The 24,089-nt window shown below is 42.9% G+C and overlaps 2 protein-coding genes across 15 annotated transcripts in view; both read left to right on the forward strand.

The window, feature by feature from the left end:
* Positions 1-4,268, forward strand: part of usp19 (ubiquitin specific peptidase 19) — a 38,015-nt gene extending 33,747 nt beyond the window's left edge. For 7 of the 9 annotated variants that reach the window (XM_014145931.2, XM_014145929.2, XM_014145932.2 and 4 more), the window contains one exon: positions 642-2,521. In XM_014145931.2, the coding sequence (XP_014001406.2) occupies positions 642-896 (255 nt within the window). In that variant the 3' untranslated portion in view covers positions 897-2,521. Of the gene's footprint in view, positions 1-641; positions 2,522-2,760 lie in introns of those variants that run through there. The other 2 variants (XM_014145936.2, XM_045696093.1) reach the window with 1 other exon arrangement.
* A 214-nt stretch (positions 4,269-4,482) lies between these two features.
* si:dkey-32e6.3 (uncharacterized) lies at positions 4,483-10,672 on the forward strand. Of its 6 annotated transcripts, none has more exons than XR_001321057.2 (6): positions 4,483-5,148; positions 5,440-5,834; positions 7,323-7,483; positions 7,658-7,831; positions 7,974-8,549; positions 8,597-10,672. XR_001321057.2 is itself a non-coding variant. In XM_045696095.1 (6 exons), the coding sequence occupies exons 1-5, from the start codon at positions 4,833-4,835 to the stop codon at positions 8,164-8,166; spliced, it is 1,239 nt and encodes a 412-aa protein (XP_045552051.1). In that variant the 5' UTR covers positions 4,483-4,832; the 3' UTR covers positions 8,167-8,173; positions 8,315-10,672. The 6 variants fall into 6 exon arrangements, 4 of the variants coding, with proteins under 4 accessions (XP_045552051.1, XP_014001401.2, XP_045552053.1 ...); XR_001321056.2 differs by having other exon boundaries at positions 7,974-8,534; positions 8,582-10,672; XM_045696095.1 differs by having other exon boundaries at positions 7,974-8,173; positions 8,315-10,672.
* Positions 10,673-24,089: the final 13,417 nt, after the last annotated feature.

Below are 24,089 nucleotides of genomic sequence, written 5' to 3' on the forward strand. Positions count from 1 at the left end.
TTGGGGCTGTGTGTATTCACCATCAAGTCAAACCTTTGTGCAAGTGGTCTGTTCATGCCTATGAGAAAGATTGGGTGTACGGTACATTTTCTCTTGAACTCATTAGTTTATATTGGGAGTTGGAATCTGTCTAAATATGTGATTTAATTCATCTATTAGCTAACTCTTATGAGATATGAGACACCACATTTGTGTTATCCATCTGCTTTCTGAAAAGCACCCCTCACCTCGCTCTGAGCTGTCCTCATGCTGTGTATGCCATGTGAATGAGTGAGGGGCATCTTGGTTAATTTGTCAGAACCCCAGTAATGTATTCCTTGAAGGAGTCTGGCTTGTCCTTGACCCTATGGCAGGGGTAGGCAACTCGATTCAACTGCGGAACTATTTTTGACAAAGTGGATGGTCGGGGGGCCGGAACATAATTTACAAAGCAAATTGACTACAACTAAGCCCACAAAGAGGTTGTTCTCTTCAAACAATCATTTCAATCATTGATTGCTGAATTCCCCCCCTCCCCTTTGGGTGGCCAAAAGAAACCACCTGTTGCCGACCCCTGCCCCTGGAAGTCTGGCTGTGGTGAGGGGACTGTGCTTTAGAACCAAGCCTTTCCCAGAAGCTGACACAGGTTTCCGCCATCGCAGGCCTCTCTAATATGGCAGGAACTGGAGGAGGAAGAGGAGGGTCTTGAAGAGGGCCCCCGGGGCCTGTTCCGCACCAGCCTGGGGAGAAGAGCAGCCAGGAGGAGGGAGGAGGAGGGGGTGGAGGGGCAGGTGCGACGGCGGCGCCAAAGGATCTCAGATTATTCCGATGACGACTGCGTGCGATATTTGGTCCTGGGCACCTTGGCTGCTCTGCTAGCGTTGTTCCTGGACCTGATCTACCCCCTGCTCTACTGAGCCAACTGGGGCTAAGTGGCCAGTCTCACACCCCATTACATACACCCCCCAATACAGATGCACATGAAAGCTTATACACTGAGAAATTAAGTCAAATTTATTGCACTTTAAATTAAATGTCTATGCCATTATTTATATATATTTATTGTTTTGTATTTATACCTATAAATCAACATTCTGCTAAACACATTGAAATTAAACAAAAGTATACACATGATATCCTTTAATCAATTCTATGCATCGTTAAAGAGAAACTGACTGAACTGCTACTAGAATTTGTTCTTAACTTATTTGCCTAGTTAAATAAAGGTTCAATTAAACAAAATAGTTACTTTGCTCAGCATGGCTTGGCCTGGTTGACATTTCTGTTGTTGTGTACTGCAGTCCATAATTTAGTCCCTTACAATCTACCCTGTATGTTAGTTGAACATACCAAGACAGGTCTCAACTGTACTCTCCCCTTTATTTGTGTTCCTCCCAAGTCTCTCACCATGTAGGTTTTTTGTACTAAAATATGAAATGCACATATATGGATATGGCACCATCTTTTGCACAAGTAATGCTGCTGAGATGACTTGAAGGCCTACTGTAATAATACAGGGGTATAACTGCTCACTCATATGTCATCCTTAACACCACCCTGGTCATTGTATGTTGGCCATATCTGCTTGCTTGTACAGTCATGACTTTGTACTGCAGCCTGAAGACAGTTAACATTGTGTTTTTGCCTTCTCAATGAATAGTGTTATAGACTCACTAAGCTATTATATGCCTTGGCTCTTTCCTGTTTGTCACGTTGCTGATTATTTTAGATTTTATGTTGTCAACGGCTCTTAATTCAGCAGGTTTATTTATTTCTGCCCATTCATTTGACTTATCCCTGTCATACTTGTATTGGAACGGTTTTCTCTTTGTTTCATGAAAGCCATTTAAGCAAAAGTAACATTTTTAATGTGCTGCTTTGCATTACACTTTTGGTGAAGTAGCTAGCTATGTCCGAGCTTTATGACTGTTTGAGAAGCGGCCTCTAAAGTGCACAAATGTACAGTTTAAACAGTTCCTAGCTTAGCAGGGATTTAAAGACACTAGGAAAAAGAGGCTGTCTGTCTCAATATAAGTTGCTACAATGTTTCATGATTATCGGTGCTGCTGGTATATAGACTACGCCGTGTAACACTGTAGTAATATGTTCAAGTCTTAGGGATTTCACAGTGCATTCTGTCATGTCTCTCCCTTGTAGGTGGGTTTTCAGAGCTGAGTCTAGTCACTATATCTACTTTAAATGCCCAGTATGTGTCTGGGCACATACATTGATTTATGCAATCGTGATGGTATGCAGTATGTATTTCATCTCATTCTTAAAATGCATCATACTGGCTGTATTTTGAAAGATGCATGTTGAAAATGTAATCGCTGACATGCAAAACATTTTGGGACTATATCAACAATGGACTAATGGAATAAATACCAAAAGATAGATTTTAGGTAGATTTTTCCTTTTAAGGGTGCTCTGTCATTGGAATAGTTGCTATTATTTAAAAAGAAATGCATTTCCCCAGCAATTTGTTCAGGTACTTCCATCTCAATGATGCTCCAATAAACAAGCACTTAAATTGTCAATCTTATGCTGTGTTAATGAATATTATTTTTCAATCAGTTACTGTCAGGAATCTTTCAGATTTTATTTCAAACATGGAAATTGTTCTGCCAGTTGGAAATTGTTTTCCCAGCTTTTATTTTTGCTGCAAGGAGTGGTCATTCTGTCAGTCCAGTGTTTTTGCATTGTTTACAGACAGTTCTGGTCTTCCTGTCAGGGAGCTGGTCCAGAAAAGGCATGATTGATTTACACTGGTTTATTTTACAGGCCTCTAGCCAGGCCCTCTTTGGGACAGACCTGGACCCTGAAGGACCCCCTCCGCTGACCCCAGAAGTGACCTCTGAGCTGTTTGCACACTCTGGAGAATGTGCTGCTCCGTCCTACAGCAACATGGAGGAGGTGGACTAGGGCATAGCTGAGGCGCCACCGACACGGCGTAAAGTTCCAGTTGTGGAAATATTCTCCTCAGTAAAAGACACTTCAGTGCTTACTAATTAACTCGGCATCTTTAGGGTGTCCCTCACTGGTGCAATGCTAGAAATGAAAGAACTGGTTCTGTGGCCGAAAGACCAGCACATGTACCCGTTTCCACAGATGCGGTGGACAGACCCACAGACTCACATTTTCCACGTTCATCTGTATTTACACATCGACTGATCCAGACCAACTCATACTGTATATGTACTAATATCCTTGCAATGTATTTCCTTACACATACTAAGCGCACACACGCATACAAAACGGCATGTTTGCACATACAACAAAAGCCTCCACACCCCTGTTGTCCTAGAGCCTCTGGGTTGCAGCCCATTGTTGGCTGATAGAATGCACCTTTGTTTGGGTATCCCCTAAAACGCCACTTTAAATGACACCTATTTATCCCATGATCATGCTTTGGCTCAGAGGTCACAAAGGGAAGTCGCCAACACCAAACTAATTTCCCCCCCAGAACAACAACAACCTGTTGTGAATATGAGGGGAAACGGTGAGGTGGGAGGATGGGAGATGTCTGTGTGTAAGCATTTGTTTTTATTTGATACTTCTCATTGAGGTATTGCCTGGTGTGATGTGTTTTGTAATTTTTGTTGTATTCTGTAAGCTGGGTTGAAATTGTAGCAATTGATGTAAAAGTGTGACGGTGCAGAAATTTAAGGTAGACTCAGCGGTATGACTGATGCAGAGAGTAAATGGCATAGTGGATCAATTTCCGAAACTGAGTGTTGACGTGCGAGGCTTAGTTTCTCTGCTGTTTTGGTGCCCTGGCTACCACACTGTGAACAGCCTGAAGCAAACCCATGCAGATACCGTGTGAGAGCAAAGTGTTGCATGGGGGGGGCTAATAAATGCAAACGTGTTACATCTCGCTCATCTCTCTGGTGCTGCTTGTGGCCACGTCATTTCACTGAGTCTACCTTTTTAAGTTTTTAACAAGTTACTGTCTTTCTGTTTACTACTTTCATACTCACCTGGATTTAGTTGCTTTCCTTTAGATTTATTTTTACTTGGTAAATTATCCAATCCTGTGGATGCAATTTTTGGCAAGATACCGGCTTGATATACACTGAAATGTGCATGTTGATACACAGTAGCCCTAGAATAGAATGCGGTTACTTCTCCTGCTACATATCTTTATTTCTGTTTGAGTGGACTGTCTTGTACACCCCTCCCTTCCTTTGTAATGGACTGCATATATAAAGTGGGGAATAATGAGAATGCTGCTGTGAATATAATAAATGGTTTAATATAAATAAAACCCTTTTTGAGAAGCGCTAAAAGGTTGTTTGTGTACACACTGATTCAGTAGTAACGCGAATGAAGTTTCATGGCAGAGATTAGTTTGGGAACATTTAATTTTTCACCAAATCAGATTTTTTTTATTTTTTACCATCAGTTTGTGTGTTTGAAGTTTTTGGTCCTCCAACCGACACTGCTCCTCTAGATGGCGCATCTTACTGTATTTACTTGCAGACGCCACACTTTACAGTAAGAGAAGAAGAAACTGCGATAAAGAATGAGGAAGTAAAAAAAAACATTTTCTGGCGCTGAGTCAACGGAAAAGCCGGAGTGTGGTATTTTTATGTGACTAGTTATACCAACTTGGACAACTCTTTTAAATTATGTTTTTCAAAACGATCCTGTTTTGACAAGTGTAATAGCTGTCTTATAGCCATGTAGCTAGTTAGCTACAAATACACCTGCTGTTGTGGACAAAGAGATTCTGGTTTCAGTAACTTGACTTAACCCTCTGGCAATTCTCAATGACAACTTGGTTAGCTAGCTAACGTTAGTTAAAGAAAATCAGGTTTCCACAACTGATCATTCGAGAGTGGAGCCACATAATGGCATACTGCGACAAGACAGGTGATCATTCCTCAGCTTCTCTAAACAATGAGGACAGTCGTAATGGACATGACCCGGCGACAGACAAGCCCCCGACTCCACACTCCAAAGGAAATGCGAACGATTGCTGTGCCACTGAAGAAGCCCGAACAGTGTCTGTCCCTCATGGGTTGTGTGTAAAGAAGAAAAAGCTTGTCCTTCACGTTGACCTCAATAACACCATCTTGGTGTCTGATGCTGTGACAGGTCAAGGAACTATTGCAGCTTTGGATTACTTTATTTCCACAGTGACATGGGGACAAATGAGTAAACAAGGTAAGACCAGGTTGCAATATAAGTAACAAGCCTCTGAGGGGCCAGGCGACCTCAGTCTAAAAGGTCACTTATTTCCTACATGTAGACAGTTTTATTTGAAGTAGTGGTCTATGAAACTAAATATTTCTCAAGGAGCAAATGCCCCACTTACAATGTAGTGGCACACCTCTATCCTTTTTCTATAAATGACATGACAATTCAATAAGTGGAGTCACTACTGTGCCTACCTGCCATGGTGATCTCATTGTTGTGTGCAATTGCTTAACACCTGCTTCTTTATCTGCTCTGTAGGTAAATGGATGTGGATGAGTGACTCACCTTCCCTACTTCCACCATGTGAGGGCGCTGTCAGCTACTACTCCCAGTTTGGCCGGGTGGCAGGCTTCACCAGCTCCACTGCAGGTCGGCGGTTCCGGGGTGTGCTGGATGAGCACCTGGCGATGCTGCGATGGCCGAAGGAGCTGAAGGGGGACAAGGAGCTGGCTGTGAAGGGGGAGGATGGACAGCTGTACCACTGGATCTTGCCCTCCTTCTTCCAGCTACTGAAAGACCTGGTGGCAGAGGGGAGGGACTTTGCTATCCTGTTCCGCACTTTTGGCTCAGACCTGCCCCGCGTGCTGTCTGCAGTGTCCCGTGCACTCACTCAGGGCTCCCACCCACTCTTCCCTGACCTTCCAGCACTTAAGGTAAACCAAACCAAATTGTATTTGTCACATGCGCCGAATACAACAGGTGTAGACCTTACCGTGAAATGCTTACTTACAAGCCCTTAACCAACAATGCAGTTTTAAGAAAATATTTACTAAATTAAAGTAAAAAATAAAGAAAAGTTACACCATAAAATAACAATGATGAGGCTATATACAGGGGATACCGGTACCGAGTCAATGTGCGGGGGTACAGGGTAGTCGAGGTAATTTGTACATGTAGGTATGGTTAAAATTGACTATGCATAATAAACAGCGAGTAGCAGCAGTGTAAAAACAAAGGGGGGGGGGGGGGGGGGTCAATGCAAATAGCCATTTGATTAATTATTCAGCTGTCTTATGACTTGGGGTAGAAGCTGTTAAGGAACCTTTCGGACATAGACTTGGCGCTCCGGTACCGCTTGCTGTGCGGTAGCAGAGAGCCTATATCTATGACTTGGGTGACTGGAGTCTTTGACCATTTTGATGAGTGCTTTGGGTGGTGGTTGTGGGTGTGATGCTGGATGTGGTGTCATTAGGACAGTAGCAATAATGATTGTTGTCCTGGCATTTTACCAAGCTCTTACTCACAAACTACCATATTTAATGGACACATTGCTCTTATCATAATCACTACTGTTAGCTATCCTGCCAATAGCCCAGTACTTGCAATCATTACTCATTGTGGGCTGCTCTCTGTTGCAGCTTGTCATTGAGAGGGTGACACCATGTTACAGGTGGATGTGCTACTGAGAGTGAGTCATAGTCCTTTGAGAGAGGTGATGTTCTTCCTCCTCTGCCTGATTTGAAGAGGTCAACCACACTTCACAATTATAGACCCATTTTTAAGCTTGGGCCAAGTCTGTTTCATCTGAAAGACTACAGTTGTTGTGTGTGTGCATCTGGGCTTGTGTGTGTGTGTTTGTGAGGTTGTGGCAGTGGGATATAGGGGTCAAAAATCTGATCTGTAAGCTTGTTCCCAGATGTTGGAAGAGTGCCCTGTTCAGAAGGTCATTCACAGTGAGATGTAGGGTGGGTGGTGCGACTCCCCTGGGTATAGAGTGTGCCTGCAGTCTCTTCTCAGCCCCCTCAGCGTGTTCTTGTACCTGTTCGTTTACTGGAGCAGAACACATCGATTTCTGCAGGGAGGAGGCTCAAAGGCTGCTACGGCAACACACAGTTAGCTGCAATAAAAGAAAGAAACATCCAGATGATGACTTATTCAAACTGTCTCCTGTCAAGGGCTATTTGTGTAAGAGTGTCGGCACAGAGATTGAGGGTGAAAGAAGATCATTTGACTTAGCAGGTTTGGAACTTGCATGACCTGTAAGCTTAATTGTTTCCTCTGATTCTAAAATGATAGCTATGCTGAAGTACAGAGGATTTCCATAATTTCTGCTAGATACCTGTACATCTCTAATACGCTGCTGATCAGAGAGAGTATAACAGATGCTAAAGCCAGCTGTGTTCTTTCTGCTCCCTCCCCAGCTGAGTGTGAATGAGACGCCAGGCCAGATCCGCTGCAGTAAGAAGGGGGCGGTCCTCACCCGGGCAGAGGAGCGTCTGTCGACCCGTGACGGGGAGCGAGCCCTGTACCAGTACCTCAGCTCTGTTCAGTGCCTGGGGGGCTTCCAGGACCATTTTGACTGGTAGGTGAACCTTTTCCAAAAGACTAGCGGCTAGCCTAATCACACCAATGAAGGCACTCGAGTATTGGAGGTGCCCTAGTTTTCGGGCAAGCTCATAAATCCATCTTTCAATAAAAAATGTAGTCCAAGTTTGAGTTATAAAGGAGAAGTTCTTTCTGTATTGTCCTGGTTCAGTCTCGTTGATGTAGTCAGGACACTGGGCTCTCTATCTGTAGGTGGGCCAGGAACACCTACTCCATCCTGGGAGGGAAACCTCTGTGGGTGGACCCCTTCGACCAAGATGTCCAGCACATCTTCATCGATGACAACATTCGACAGAATGACAAAGACACCATCGTCCATCCAAAGGTGTGTTTTTGCCTCGGTTAATGTGCTTTTGGATGGTTTATGCATACCCATATGGATGTGGATTAGTTTCCCCTTGCAGATACGTTTTTTTGCCTTAAATATCCTCTCATGTTGTTTCTGTTCTTGTTCCATGGTTCTGAAGGTGTTTCTGGACCGAGATGGCTCAGAGACCCGCACAGCCTCCACCTCAGAGCTGTATGACCTCTGTCTGGTCCAGAACGATCTGCTCAGGGCCATCTCAGACCCAGAGTACTTCACCCAGCGCATCAGCATCTGCCAGGAGAACTATGACAGGAACCTTCAGCAGGGGGCAGGCTAGAGTGGTTTGTCTGTAGCCCAGAGGTCCAGGGTGAGAAGGGGTTGGGAGAACTCAGGTCTGTAGACTGGAGGTCCAGGGTGAGAATGGGTTGGGAGAACTCAGGTCTGTAGACTGGAGGTCCAGGGTGAGAAGGGGTTGGGAGAACTCAGGTCTGTAGACTGGAGGTCCAGGGTGAGAAGGGGTTGGGAGAACTCAGGTCTGTAGACTGGAGGTCCAGGGTGAGAATGGGTTGGGAGAACTCAGGTCTGTAGACTGGAGGTCCAGGGTGAGAAGGGGTTGGGAGAACTCAGGTCTGTAGACTGGAGGTCCAGGGTGAGAATGGGTTGGGAGAACTCAGGTCTGTAGACTGGAGGTCCAGGGTGAGAATGGGTTGGGAGAACTCAGGTCTGTAGACTGGAGGTCCAGGGTGAGAATGGGTTGGGAGAACTCAGGTCTGTAGACTGGAGGTGGAAGGTAAAAGGGAGCTCCTGTATCCTGTAGTTGCTCCAACTCGTCCTCTAAGGTCAATATTCTCAGGGTGTGTGACACTGGCAACCAATATATTGCATATGTAGAAGGCATTATTTTGTAGTATTATTGTGCTGCTGTTTTTAAATTATAATATATATTTTAAAAAATTGGTAATTGATATAAAGGCATTGTTTACGTATACCAAAATGTGTTCAGAAAGACTTGAATGTTTCTAATATTACAAAGAGAGAGAGCTGCATGGTTGAGCAGTAAGACTAACTGTTACAACTTAATACATACTCTAGTCTACAGACAAATTACTTTAATATTAACCACAATTAGTATTACTGTTTGACTGTTTATCATGGCAAAACAATGGATGAGTTTGACCTAATATAATTTGGGTTTATGTGGTTTGGAGTTTATTTGCACTGAAAATTACTTTACTTTCTTTGGAAGCGCTCTCATGTGGACAAAAAGTATATATCCGGGGAATGTGTGTCACGCTTTCTCTTGAAGGTTTGTCATAGTGGTGGATGAGGTGAGCGGCCCCGTTACAATGTAAAGCTCTTTGGGTGTCTAGAAAAGCGCTATACACCGACTGTACAAAACATTAAGGACACCTTCCTTTGGGGCATGGACACTACAAAGTGTCAAAAGTGTTCCACAGGGATGCTGGCCCATGTTGACGCCAATGCTTCCCGCAGTTTTGTCAAATTGTCTGGATGTCCTTTGTGTGTGGACCATTCTTGATACACACGAGAAACTGTTGAGCTTGTAAAAACCCAGCAGCGTTGCAGTTCTTGACACAAACCGGTGCACCTGGCATCTAATACCAAACCCCGTTCATAGGCACTTCAATCTTTTGTCTTGCGCATTCACCATCCTCTGAATGGCACACATACACAATCCATGTCTCAAATGTCTCGAGGCTTAAAAATCCTTATTTAACCTAAGTTGCATCAATAAGGGATCATAGCATTCACTTGGTCAGTCTGTCATGGAAAGAGCAGGTGTCCTTAATGTTTTTACTAAGTATATAAGTTGAATCAATGATTAGTATTAGCATATTTATTTTTAAGCTTGAAGGGAGTGTGGCGTTTGACTACTGCAAATTTGAGACACCTTTTCAAAGTAGCACATCACAATCACCAGGATGTGGGTAATTGTGGAAGAGAAGGCGTCAGCATGCTTCAGTTCGGCTAGCACCTAGCCGAACTCAGCTTGGAGAACCAAATGAGTGTGCTCGCATACTCCCTTAAAAGACTTTTGCTTGAAAAAAGCGACAATAGTAATGTTTGTCCATTTTGAGACACTAGTTGTATACACTTCCTCAGTCTAGTCAGAATAACTAAAAAAATCGTTCATTCATTTTTATGTTTTTGCTAAGGAGAACTTAGTCGTGCAATTTTACATTTAACTGTTTGGTGCAGTATTTCTCAATGAATTTTTTTTCTCATGAAATCGAGTCGTCTTGTTGAATGACAACAGACTTAATTGAAGAATCACTACTGTTGACCAATCAACGACCAAGAGGCGTAGACTCCGGCTACTGACTTTGGCTTGCCTCTAGAATATTGTTTTGTGTGTCCGAACAGCCAAAAAACCCTTTATTGAAGTCCAAAACGAACAAAAACATCCCAGTGCTGTCATTATATATGCACAAACTGTGTTGGCTGGGAAGCATGCAGACGCCTTTTAAAGCAGCAATCAGGCCTTTGACTGCAATTATACAAAAAGAGGCATGGGGCATTGTTGCTAAGGCAAAGTCACATTTGATGGGAGACGGATTCAGATGCAAGATTGTCTGTTGGATCGACTGACTGTTACCTTATCATGCACTCACAAAGTCAGTCTGAATGCTTGAATCTGGATATACTTAGTGTCTTTTTGTATGTCATTGTTTTACGTCAGATAGCGTGACTAATCGCCTGCACTGAGTGTCAGGGGACGAGTAACGCGTATGAGTGATGCCACCTGACGTAAGACGATGCTTGTATGTTTCATGATGAACATTCTGAACAATCAGCTTGTGCGGTGTTCAATAAACCTCCTGAGTGGAAGAAAATGTACTTTTTTGTGTGTGTGTGTGTGTGAATGTACTGACCAGGTATTGATCAGAGTATTACTGTCACCTAAAAGCACTATTGATTTCCCCTCAGGCCTTTTGGATACAGTTAAGTGAAGATGTAAAATCAATGAACAGCCTACACGGTGAACAGGAATAATGTACCTTGGGGAACTAATCAATCAGGAATCATAAGCAGTTCAGTGTGTGCAGACTACAGGGACTTGAACAGTGAAACATAGTTCTTAGAGCATTTTAGTCTGGAAAAAAGTTTCGACAGATTAGTAATGGCATTGTAATAAATAGTTAGCTCACTACATGTGACTGGACACTTGTAACCTGAAAGGAACATTATTGTGGAGTTGAATGGCTGGGTACTGGAAAGAAATACTGTGGTCCTATCTCTGCAGACTCTTCAGGCTGGGCATACCCAGTCATCATCTCTCATCTCCAGCACAATATGTACAGGGTTGGCTAATGTGAAGTAATGGCCATTGTTGTGTTGCCTGATTGCAGCAGCAAACGCTATGTCCTTTCATTACAAGCCAAATGGGTCAGAACAGTGTGTACAGTAGGGAGACTCCCTCACTCAGAGTACATTAGTGTGCATGTCCAGTGTGCTCATTGTGGTTTATGGTCTGTTCACAATACTAGGTTGCATTTAACTCCTGACTCCAAGTAAAGGTCTCCAGGGAAATAATTTGATTTGAGTTGTAGCCTGTGTCAGATTGACTTTATAAATATGAAACCTAAATAGCATGATAGTCTCTTATCACACACATTACGGTACATGTTTTCCCTTCGGAAGATTTGCCTTTCTTTTATGATGTTTATTTTAGGCCCAAATAAACAATGCACAGGGGCTTATTTAGCACTAGGTTTGAAATGGTCCAAATATTGCAATTTAAAATGTTTGTAACTGACCCAAGCTACCATGTGGAAGAGAATTTAGAGATGCATTTCATTTGAGGTTAGGTTCAAGTTTCAAGTTATTGTCATGTGCAGGTACAGTGAAATGCCTTGCAAGCTCTTTCCCAACAGTGCAGTAATCAGTAGTATTATTTAAAAAAGTAAAGTAGAACAAAAACACGAGAAATAGAAATAAGAACATGAGAAAGTAAGTAAGCTTTATAAAGGGTCAGTTCCGGGGTCAGTAAGCTTTATATAGGGACAGATCCAGGGTCAGTAGCTATATACAGGGACAGATCCAGGGTCAGTAGCTATATACAGGGTCAGTTCCAGGGTCAGTAAGCTTTATACAGGGACAGATCCAGGGTCAGTAGCTATATACAGGGACAGATCCAGGGTCAGTAGCTATATACAGGGTCAGTTCCAGGGTCAGTAAGCTTTATACAGGGACAGATCCAGGGTCAGTAGCTATATACAGGGACAGATCCAGGGTCAGTAGTTATATACAGGGTCAGTTCCAGGGTCAGTAGCTATATACAGGGTCACTTCCAGGGTCAGTAGCTTTATACAGGGTCAGTTCCAGGGTCAGTAGCTTTATACAGGGTCAGTTTCAGGGATAGTAGCTATATACAGGGTCAGTTCCAGGGTCAGTAGCTATATACAGGGTCAGTTCCAGGGTCAGTAGCTTTATACAGGGTCAGTTTCAGGGATAGTAGCTATATACAGGGACAGTTCCAGGGTCAGTAGCTATATACAGTGTCAGTTCCAGGGTCAGTAGCTATATATAGGGTTAGTTCCATGGTCAGAAGCTTTATCCAGGGTCAGTTTCAGGGTCAGCAGCTTTATACAGGGTCAGTTCCAGGGTCAGTAGCTATATACAGGGTCAGTTCCAGGGTCAGTAGCTTTATACAGGGTCAGTTTCAGGGTCAGTAGCTATATACAGGGTCAGTTCCAATACCATATTTACAATGTGCAGGGATACTGGAGTGGTAGGGGTAGTTACTGTATGTATAGGGGTAGGGTGACTAGGCATCAGTATATATGATAAACAGAGTAGCAGCAGTATATATTATGATTGTATGTGAGTGTGTGTAGGGTCAGTATGAATGTCTGTGCAGGTTGTGGGTGGGTGGGAGTGTGTGTTAGTGAGTGTGTAGGAATCTGCATAGAGTCAGAGCAAAAATAGAAGGGTTAATGCAGATAGTCTGTATCCATTTTGTTAGCTATTTAGTTAGCTACTTGGCCTGGGGATAGAAGCTTTTGAAGAGTCTGTTGGTGTCAGACTTGTTTGTTGCTCCAGTACCGCTTGCCATGCGGAAGCAGAGAGAACAGTCTATGGTTTGGGTGGCTGGAGTCTTTAACAATTGTACAGGCCTTCCTTTCACAACACCTGATACAGAGGTCCTGGATGGCAGGGAGCCCCAAATGATGTACTGGGCTGTCCGTACCACCCTCTATAGCACCATGCGATCAAGGGCGGTGTAGTTGCCATACCAAGCAGTGATGCAGCCAGTTAAGATGCTCTCAGTGGTGCAGCTGTAGAATTTATGAGGATTTGAGGGCTTATTCGAAATCTTTTCAACCTCCTGAGGGGGAAGAGGCGCTGTCCAAATCTTAGTGATTTGGACACCAAGGAACTTGAAGCTCTCGATCCACTCCACTGTAGCCCCGTCCATGTGGGTATGCTCACACCCCCGTTTCCTGTAGTCCACAATCAGCTCCATGGTCTTACTGGCGTTGAGGGAGAGGTTGTTGTCCTGGCACCACACTGCCATTTCACTGACCACCTCCCTGTAGGCTGTCTCATTGTCGTAGGTGATCAGGTCTACCACCGTCATGTCATCAGCAAACTTGATGATCGTGCTGGAGTCGTGCGTGGCCACGCAGTCGTGGGTGAACAGGGAGTACAGTCAGGGACTAAGCACACACCCTTGTGGGGCCCCCGTGTTGAGGGTCAGTGTTACAGAGGTGATGTTGCCTTCCCTCACCACCTGGGGTCGGCCAGTCAGGAAGTCCAGGATCAAGTTGCAGAGGGCGGTTTTTAGTCCCTGGGTCACAAGCTTGGTGACAAGCTTGGAGGGGACTATGGTGTTGACCTCAGAGCTGTAGTTGATTTTCAGCATTCTCACATAGGTATTCATCTTATCCAGGTGGGTGAGGGCAGTGTGGAGTGCAATTGAGATTGTGTCGTCCATGGATCTGTTGGGGCGGTGTGCAAATTGAAGTGTGTCTTGGGCAGGGTTCCCCAAATGGCTGTGTTTTTATTTGGCCCCCCAAGTTTTCAGGGCAATTTTTTTTCTTTCAAGGATAAAAAAAAAAATCAGTTTTCATTGTTGGACATAAAAGATTGTAAAAACACCAGGACATCCGCTCCAAGTGATTTTAATTTTGGAAATCTGTTCCCAGGTATTCCCATGCATAATAGAGAGGTGATCGTATACTAACGTAAGCAAGGTTTGAAATGTTGTTTTAGTCAAATATCTGTTTGCTACTCTTGCGGTCGATTTTGCTAATTATTTGTAATTATGTTCTGCCCCCCGACCATCTGCTCAAGAAAAAATTGTCTCTCGGCTAAATCTAGTTGATGATCCCTGGTCTAGGGTGATGGTGTTGATGTGTGCCATAACCAGCCTTTTAAATCACTTCATGATTACAGATGTGTGCTACAGGTTGGTAGTCATTGTGGCAGGTTGCCTTGGGAGGAGGAATGATGGTGATCAGTTTGAGACATGCAGGGATTACAGACTGGGACAAGGAGAGTTTGAAAAGAACCTTGAATATGCCTGCCAGCTGTTCTGCGCATGCTCTTTTTTTCATCTTTATTTAACTAGGCAAGTCAGTTAAGAACAAATTCTTATTTTCAATGACGGCCCAGTGGGTTAACTGCCTTGTTCAGGGACAGAACAACAGATTTTTACCTTGTCAGCTTGGGGATTCGATCTTGTCAGCTTGGGGATTCGATCTTGTAACCTTTCAGTTACTAGTCCAACGCTCTAACCACTAGGCTACCTTGCCGCCCCACTGAGAACACGCCCTGAAATACCGTCCCCGTGGCCTTCCGACTGTTGACCTGATTTAAAAACCTTACTCACGACGGCCTTGGAGAGCGAGATGTTGGGGATGTTTTTGTCGAAGCATGCATAAAATGCGTTGAGTTTGTCTGGTAGGGAGGCATCGTTGGGCAGATCAAGGCTGGGTCATCCTTTAATCCATAATGGACTGTATCCCTTGCCACATGCAGCGGGCGGTGGAGCATGTATAATAGGATTCCATCTTTTTCCTATATTGTCCTTTTGATGGCTCTGCGGAGGTCATAGCGGGACTTCTTGTACTTGTTTGTGTCCTCAGCCATAGGTAGCCCTGGGCTTTTGACTGGGGAAGCAGCAAACATTCACAGTGGGGACAACGTCGGCGATGCATTTCCAAATGAAGCCGGTGACTGAGGTGGTTAGCTCGTCAATGCTATCGGCGGAGTCCGGGAACATATTCCAGTCAGCACTAGCAAAGCAGTCCTGTAGCATAGCTTCCGATATGGAGGACCATTTCTCTATATGGAGCACGTCATGGGTACTACCTGTTTTAGCTTCTGCTTGTAGACAGGATCAGGAGTATAGAGTCATGATCTGATTTGCTGAAGGGGGGACAAGGGAGGTCCTTGTATGCTTGCTTCTAGGTATATTAACAGTGGTCTATGACTTTATCGCCCCTGGTGGCGGAGACATATTGATGGAAGTTTGGCCTCAGGTATCTTAATGCTGCGGAATTCAAATCACCAGCAACAAGGAAAGCAGCCTCCGGTTTTATTTATTTATTTTTCATTTAACCTTTATTTAACTAGGCAAGTCAGTTAAGAACAAATTCGTTATTTACAATGACGGCCTACCCCGGCCAAACCCTAACCTGGTTGCATTGTTTCCTGCTTGTTTAGAGTCTGGTACAGTTTACATGTCAGCTTGTTGTTTTTCTTGTCCTGGGGTAGAATATTTACAGCAGTCACAATAACAGCTGAAAACTCTCTCAGGAGGTAGAAGGGTCGGCGTTTGACCATCAGGTATTCCAAGATGGGTGAACAGTGGGTCGAGAGATAGAATGAGCTAGTCAGCGCAACATTTGCTGTTGATGAAGAGGCATACCCCTCCTCTTCTCGATTTACCTGAATGCAATGCCCTGTCCGCTCGGTGAATGGAGAATCCATGGGGTTGGATGGCCATGGGGTATCTTGTCCGAAAGCCATGTTTCAGAAAAGCAAAGAAAATTTCAGTTACGAGAGTCCTGTTGATAGCAAATCTGCAATCGGAGGTCATTCATCTTATTATCAAGTGACTGATTGGCCAATAGAATGGAGGGAGAGGTGGCTAGTTTTCCCGCCAGGACTACCCTTCTCCTGCCTCTGTAATGCCGGCATTTCCTCTTGGGTAGACCGAAAATTGTGTTGGAATTACACAAGGAGCCCAGGGCAGATGAGTCGAAGTTGAAGCCAGAATTGAGTAACTGCCGATCTAATGTTCAAAAGTTCTTGTTCGATCATAAGAAATTAATAGCAGATACAGTTTGTGCAAAAAAAGTTAAGATAAACAGCAAAATAATCACAAAATTAGAAAAGTTGGGTCAGAGTTCGCAAGCCGTACAGTACTGTTTCATCTCGCACAAAATCTTCTTCTTCTGTGCGTTTACAGTGGACTACAACCCAAAAAGGTGTATTGCCGCCACCAACTGGATGGGTTGAAACCAAAACAAGGTAAAAAGAAAATCCATACGTGATAGTGAATCTAACTTAATCCACCCAAATAAAAATACTACACTGACAAAACAAAACTCCCACTTCTTCATCCTTTTAAATCTCCATGTCTCCCTTCGCAGGCATTAGGGCCTGTGAGAGTGGTACGGCCTGTGCCCCAGGAATCGCTCCGCCATTTCCACAATGATTTATATCTTCCTGGACCTTCTTTCCACCTTGGGAGTGCCATTTATCACAATAGCTATAAAGGCCACAAAGTCCACCTTCTTAACCTTTAAAATGTCAGGATCCTGCTTGTGAAAGGCAACCCCTGCAGCCTGCAGTGAAGGCCTATCCACCACCATGGACTCTTCAAGTGCAGCATTCATACCCTCAACCCTTTTAACAGCTGCTGCATATTATGTGCTCTGGATAGCCCTGACTTTGGACGCCTCATTCTCTTTCACCCTTGTGGGGCATTCAAAAGACGTGACTTCATGGTTCCCACCACAATTACAACATGTCACATTTTCATCACTTTTATAACACATATGATCTTTTCCACAACTTGGACATCTCGGGCAACATGACCAAAAGCTTTACAATGATCACACTGCGTTGGTCTTGGGATAAATACTCTGACTTTGTAGTTAATATATCCTAACTGCACTTGAGTAGGGAGAGACTCCATATCAAAAAAGAACAGATACTCTTCACTTTTTCTTCATGCACCACACGATTCATCCGATGTGCATGAATCACTCCAGGAATATTTTTCATCTCTTCAACATCTAGTTCCCATGAGACTCCAGATTTAACCCCCTTGAGGGGTGCCCTGTTCCTAAGAGACACACACATAACACTTCAAATTGATCAAATTGGGTGAGACGCAACACACATTTCTTCTGATCCTCAGAAGCACAAAAAATATAAACAAGCCCGCCTCTCTTGATCCTCACAGCCTTCACTCTACTCAGCATTCTCTCCACCAGTTTGGAAATCTCAAATGGATTCCTCAAGATTGGTAATTTCATCAGCTGCTCCTCATTTACAGACTGTACTCTCCTACAAGTGACATTCTCATCCCTGTACTCTACTTTGCTCTGTTTTTCTTTATTTTGGACATTATTCCAATTCTCCTTGATTATACCGCCATTAGATTGAGTCCACTTCATCAACCGCTTCCGTCATCTTTCCGATCACACACACACACACACACACACACACACATGGGTTGATCTGAAACATTATAAAGCCTACCCCAGTCTCCACCTCATGGTTTTAACTTCCTCAAGAGGGCAGTGGAGATTATGGCTATTTTACTATATATTTTTTCATCAATCTCATGTGAATGTTTACTGTGTAAATGAGATGTGCAACACGAATTTCAAACTAGTAGAATTTCTGATTGAAGTAGAAGTTATTGAGCATCAGAGAATCACCACAGGGAATACATTTGTTGTAGGTTATTATTATTCTAAGAATGGAAATTGCTCACTGTTGCTCTCCAAGGTTGTGTAGATATTCCAAAATGCACCCCAGGCTAAAGGAAATGACAATATGGATTGTGTTTGTGCATGTTGATGGCGACTCAATAACCTACAATGTTAGCTGACCCACGCTATAGCTCAGGTTATATACCCACAGACTCAATCATTGATTGAAAGAACAATGCACGATGGTCTTTGTTATTGATTGGCTATTTCAAATAAATTATAAGGTAACACCAATCGCTATGAGGAAACCACGAACTTTTGCGCATTGATGTGGTATTCCCAAACAAAAAATACGTTGTTAGGTGAGAGTAGCCTATAAATAGCACCTTAAATATCAGACTGTTCAAATCCAATTTTATTTGTCACATGCTTCGTAAACAACAGGTATAGTTAGTGAAATGCTTACTTAGGGGCTCTTCCCAACAATGCAGAGAGAACAAGAATATCAATAAAAGAAAAGTAAATGTTGAAGAGGGCCAACAAATGTATTTTATATACATTAATTAACTCGAGAGTGCCATTCAGATACTGTTGCGCACGAAGTTGGGAGGAGGGCAGAGCGAGCGATAGTGAGCCAATGGAAAGGCGCCCGAGACTTGCTCACTGTCGGCTTTGCTCAAGACTAAAACGGGAACAATATTTCTGTCAGGCGCATACTGTCTTCTTCGAGTGTGGAGTCCAGAAGACTCACCATCTCAGTGACTGGGTTTATATCCTTGCAGTCGAACACGGTATTGTGCGTTTTAAAACTTTTGTGTTTTTGTTTCATGTCTACTTTTCTTATAGTTCGTGTTTTATTAGATTACTTTAGTAATGGGAAATAGGTTTCAGGAGACACTCCGCTGCTATAGCCCACAGTGTAATGCATGTTTTAAATTGCTAATATATCTCTGCATTGTATGTGTGCCGCAAATAGGCTATGCTTGACTTCTGATGCGAGGGTAGGCTATAACTGCAACGTGAATGCATTGTACATTTGGTGATGAGCATTGTCCACATTTCACGCGCAGACGCATTCGATGTGTGCGTTTTTTGGCAACCGCGCCACTCTTAGGGCACTTTGACAATACAAAACTTGGGCGTATGTTTTTCATCCCTTGTGAAAAATGATCGTGGTGTGAAATACACACATCGTTTTCTGCTTTAGAGAGATTTGATGGATCGTTGCCCGCTGGGCACACCACGTCATTTCAACTTTGATAATTGGGTAATATTTGGTTGAGACGTTGATCAATGAGACTTATATTCACCCACTCAAAAAGACAGCCAAAAGTTAGTTGAATTTACAATGTGTTATCGCTATCTTTCCAACCACCATCTAAAAGCACAACCACATTACAATGGAAAAACAATGTCTTATTTTTGGTTCAAATGTCACAAATGTCTATCAATCTGCTTTAAACCATTTAAAAGCACAGCAAAGTTCAAATGGGAATACAATGTCAGATATTTGGTTTATTTATACAAAACATTAATGTATTATCACTGTTCTTGATCTAATAGCAGAACCAAATGACCTGGTTTGCAGTTGAGATTACATAAAATGTATATGGTGAAAGGGATCAATGCTGTTTGAGATTCTGCACAGATTAGGGACAGATAGAAATTTACTGGGGGGAAGGCAGGTCCAACTCAAGGTGTCATAATAAAATGCACCCCCCTCCCCAACATTACAAATAGTTTCACATGACCCTCCCCATGTACTTCAAAATAATTTGCACACCCTCCCCCTCATAGTATCAACACAAAATAATGTTTATGACTACAAAGTAACTCTCTGTGTTTATAAATGTGGATATCGACATTGCCACTTCAGCATACTTTTGTGGCACAGTCGATGCCACGCAGGGCTACAGGCCAGAAGGTTGAGGGTTCACCGACCAGCACAGACGAGCTCACTCTACCTTTCTGTTTCATTACACTACGATCAGCGCCGGCTGCAGACAATGATCAGCTAGAAGGAAGTCAGCTGTTCTACATGTTGATGCCATATTTAGAATTCTATAAAATATATGCAACAAGTTTCCCACCGACAGGTTTCTGTGCCAATGCAACACACAACCAATAAACAAAGCATACTGACTAAGGGCAGTATATCATGGTTTGCGTTTTCAACACCACAATAAGTAGACTATGTCAATCTCGACAAACAGAAAATACATTCCTCTAAATCTTGTAGGCTTACCCAGTATCAAAGGCTTGGCTTGACAGTCTCAGAATGTCATTCAACTTTTGGGTGTTTTGTAACAGATGTCTCTTTCCATTCCAGTAGCTGTGGGTCGGTAAAATCAATGAGGAAGCCAAGCAGGATATATATTTTTTACAACCTATGTTGTGATAATTGCGTTGTTTGCTCTATAACCGTTAGAAATGCATGTATTGGGCACCGTGATAGCCAATATAAGGCTGATAAGCCACAGCCAACCTCGTTTACAGACAGTTCCAAAAGACAACCGTCACACCGTGGCGGAATAAATCAACCACATACGTTTTGTTTCATCACAGTTCAAACCGGAGAGTAACATCTGTCCTGTTTAAGTCCACAAAGAAAATATTGTATGTAACAAACGGTTACATGACCTACACAGCATGTTCAAATGCAAGTTAGTTATTTGGGAAAGTTAATTTCACCATCTGTTGGCTCAAGTTGTAATAATATCATTACTAAAATGTTTCCGAAGCAGCAAGATTAAAATAGCCTATGGGAAATGTACCCGTGATGCACTTCTACTTTGAGATGTTGAAGGCTAACTATAGAAAAGCCACCAGAATACTCATGTTAACCTGTGGTATCCCCAAGATGTGCATTAAACAGTGCACTCTAAATATATGTTCAGAACCATGGAGAGTTACTGGAGAGCGTGGCCTACCGCTATCAGCACCAGCAGTGGGACAGCACTTCTCTGGCAGAGGCAGCATCTCAACGAGCACATTCACACTGACTCATAAAAATAATATGTGCAACTTAGAAGAAAAATTGAGAATATATGCCAACAGTTCAGACTAGATAAATAGTTAAGTATTACCATCTTGTGGCGAAGATGGAAGCAAACATGAAATAAACTGAGCTAAAACAATGAATATCATGGTACGCATATACAAATGGATCATCTTACAGCGAAGATGACAACACAAACATTAACTACATGCCCAGCCTAATACAATAGAAATGTTAAAACACCAAAAACAATTCAGTCCAAAGAGAAAAACATGTTGACCTACCCTACTTGTAGAGGAATGCCATCATCCTCTCTTTCATGCTGGCAAATTGGTAAATGACTCTGTCATACAGTAGCCTACTCCACTGGACTTAAGTTCATGCAGCACACACGTTTCCGTTTACATTTTTGAGACTCTCTTGTCCATGACTATTGCATCGGTAGGTTTTACAGGAAAATGACCTTTCAGCTGATGTACTTGTAACATGAAATCCTTCATTTTCTGTTTCTTTATCCCAGCCAGGCTCAGTAATGATCCGATGAAAAACAATGTCCAATGATCTCTGACCTTCATGCACTGCTCTACTTTTGAAGTTCCTATGAGTGGCACAACCCAAAGTGGACTTGTGTTTTCTCATTGAAATGAGTTTCTTAGCCTTCGTCAGAGATTTTAAAGGAAATACTAAACCATCTTTTGATTTGTGAATGTGTCAGCACCGGGGACTCGGTGTCAGCACTGGATGTGGCTGCGTTACTGATGCCATGTTAATCAGGTGTTTTGATTTGAATATATGGATTGTTTTAGTTTAGTAGGCTACGCTACCTATTTAACGATTTAATTTATGGATCAAGCCTTTGCAGTCATTATGATCTTGTTCCCAATGATGAGTTTATTATAAACAAAAAACTTTTAAGTGAGAATAGGTATTGGTCTGAAGCCAGGAACAAAAGGAAATTCACATGAGCACAACAATGCCTATTTCACCCATGTCTACCAAGGTTTTCCAGCACACAGCTTTGACCTACAGTAGCTATGTTGGTATTTACTTCAGATTCAAATCTTCTCAAACAGCCAGTCCAGCGGTTCTGAATTTGCGATGCACCGAGCTGTCCACTTTTTTCTGTGCAGTAGCCTTTTGATTTGAACATTTGAACAGTTTTGGTGCGTGTACCAGGCTATTTGATTGCATTTACATATGTTACAGCACTTTGGTTTCACTAATAATTGTGTTGAAATGGGACCAAATTATCTGTTTCTATCTTCAGCCCTTTTTTAAAATAGGATAGATGGGCCCTATGGGCTACGGTTTTGGTCCAATGTGATAGTCTGCCTATAACCAGCCTGAGTAGGCCTATAACTCCATTCCTATTCTATTCACAGTAAAAAAATCAATAATAATAATCAAATTGAAGATGAGCCATTATCAGACTGGTTAATGTGACGCATGTCTGTTGAATTTGATAAAATCCACCCGCACTCAGCCCCGCCCCACCTACTCAGCCAGTCAGGAGTCGCTACTGCATTGCGGCTGTAGGATACTGCATATGTTTTACTAAACGGTTCGTGCTAAGTAGTATGCAATGACGAGTACATAGTATGCCGTTTAAGTATGTATTACGCTAGTATGGGTATTCGGACGCGGCCATTGTTTTCTATTAACAATGTTCCTACTACATTATGTAAGCACAATCAATGCCACTCGCTGCTATTTTTACTCAGTCAATTTCAATATTTGTCAACAACAGTTACAAATTGCACCTTTACTGTAACACTGTCAGCGCATTGTGATAATTGCCATATGTTCTGTAATGATAACCTGCTCAGACTGTCCTTATTTGCATAATTATTTCTACAGTTTGACACGCAGCTTTCCTGCCCGTCTTACATAGTAGGAGAGAAGCATTGTTGTGTCTGAGTCCCCATTGTGCTGTTAAATACCACCCTCAATCAGTGTAGTACTGGATGGCACAATGCCTGACTGTGCCAGAGAATAGGACCTGTTCCTGCTGTTATGTCCCAAACTGCTTCTGTGGTAGAAAAGGAGAATCATTGTTGTGTACTTATAATCAGTGCAATCATGATGCTTTCTAAGAAAAGTTCATATTTCATAGTTCCTACATTATACACATGTTATTCAGCAAATGCAAATGGTGAAATTGTCCAAATCAAGGAGCCTTTTGCTGTATACTTTGTATTTGGAAAGCCTGTATATACAGTACCAGTCAAAAGTTTAGACACACCTACTCATTCAAGGGGTTTTCTTTATTTGTACTGTTTTCTACATTGTAGAATAATAGTGAAGACATAAAAACTATAAAATAACACACATGGAATCATGTAGTAACCAAAAAAGTGCTAAACAAATCTAAATAGATTTACATTTTATATTCATCAAAGTAGTCACCCTTTTCCTTGATGACAGCTTTACACACTTTTGGCATTCTCTCAACCGTCTTCTCCTGGAATGCGTTCACAACAGTCTTGAAGGAGTTCCCACATATGCTGAGCACTTGTTGGCTGCTTTTCCTTGACTCTGCGGTCTAACATCCCAAACCAAGGCTGTTGAGTCTGCTGATAAGAATATGGTGATTGACAGAGTCGACAGCCTTGGCCCGGTCAATGAATACGGCTGCACAGTAATGTCTCTTATCGATGGCGGTTATGATATCGTTTAGGACCTTGAGCATGGCTGAGGTACACCCATGACCAGCTCTGAAACCAGATTGCATAGCGGAGAAGGTACGGTGGGGTCGAAATGGTCGGTAATCTGTTTGTTGACTTGGCTTTTCGAAGACCTTAGAAAGGCAGGGTAGGATAGATATAGGTCTGTAGCAGTTTGGGTCTAGTGTCACCCCTTTGAAGAAGGGGATGACCGCTGCAGCTTTCCAATCTATGGGAATCTCAGATGATACGAAAGAGAGGTTGACCAGGCTAGTAATAGGGGTTGCAACAATTTCGGCAGATAATTTTAGAAAGAGAGGGTCCAGATTGTCTAGCCCGGCTGATTTGTATGGGTCAGATTTTGCAGCTCTTTCAGAACATCAGCTATCTGGATTTGGGTGAAGGGGAAATGGGAAGGCTTGGGCGAATTTCTGTGGGGGGTGGAGGGCAGTTGACCGGGGTAAGGGTAGCCAGGTGGAAATCATGGCCAGACGTAGAAAAATGCTTATTGAAATTCTCAATTATACTGGATTTATCAGTGTTGACACTGTTTCCTAGCCTCAGTGCAGTGGGCAGCTGGGAGGAGGTGCTCTTATTCTCCATGGACTTTACAGTGTCCCAGAACTTTTTGTGGTTCAGGATGCAAATTTCTGCTTTAAAAGCTAGCCTTAGCTTTCCTAACTGCCTGTGTATATTTG

The sequence above is a fragment of the Salmo salar genome, chromosome ssa15, assembly GCF_905237065.1.
Source record: "Salmo salar chromosome ssa15, Ssal_v3.1, whole genome shotgun sequence".
Classification (NCBI taxonomy): Eukaryota; Metazoa; Chordata; class Actinopteri; order Salmoniformes; family Salmonidae; genus Salmo; species Salmo salar.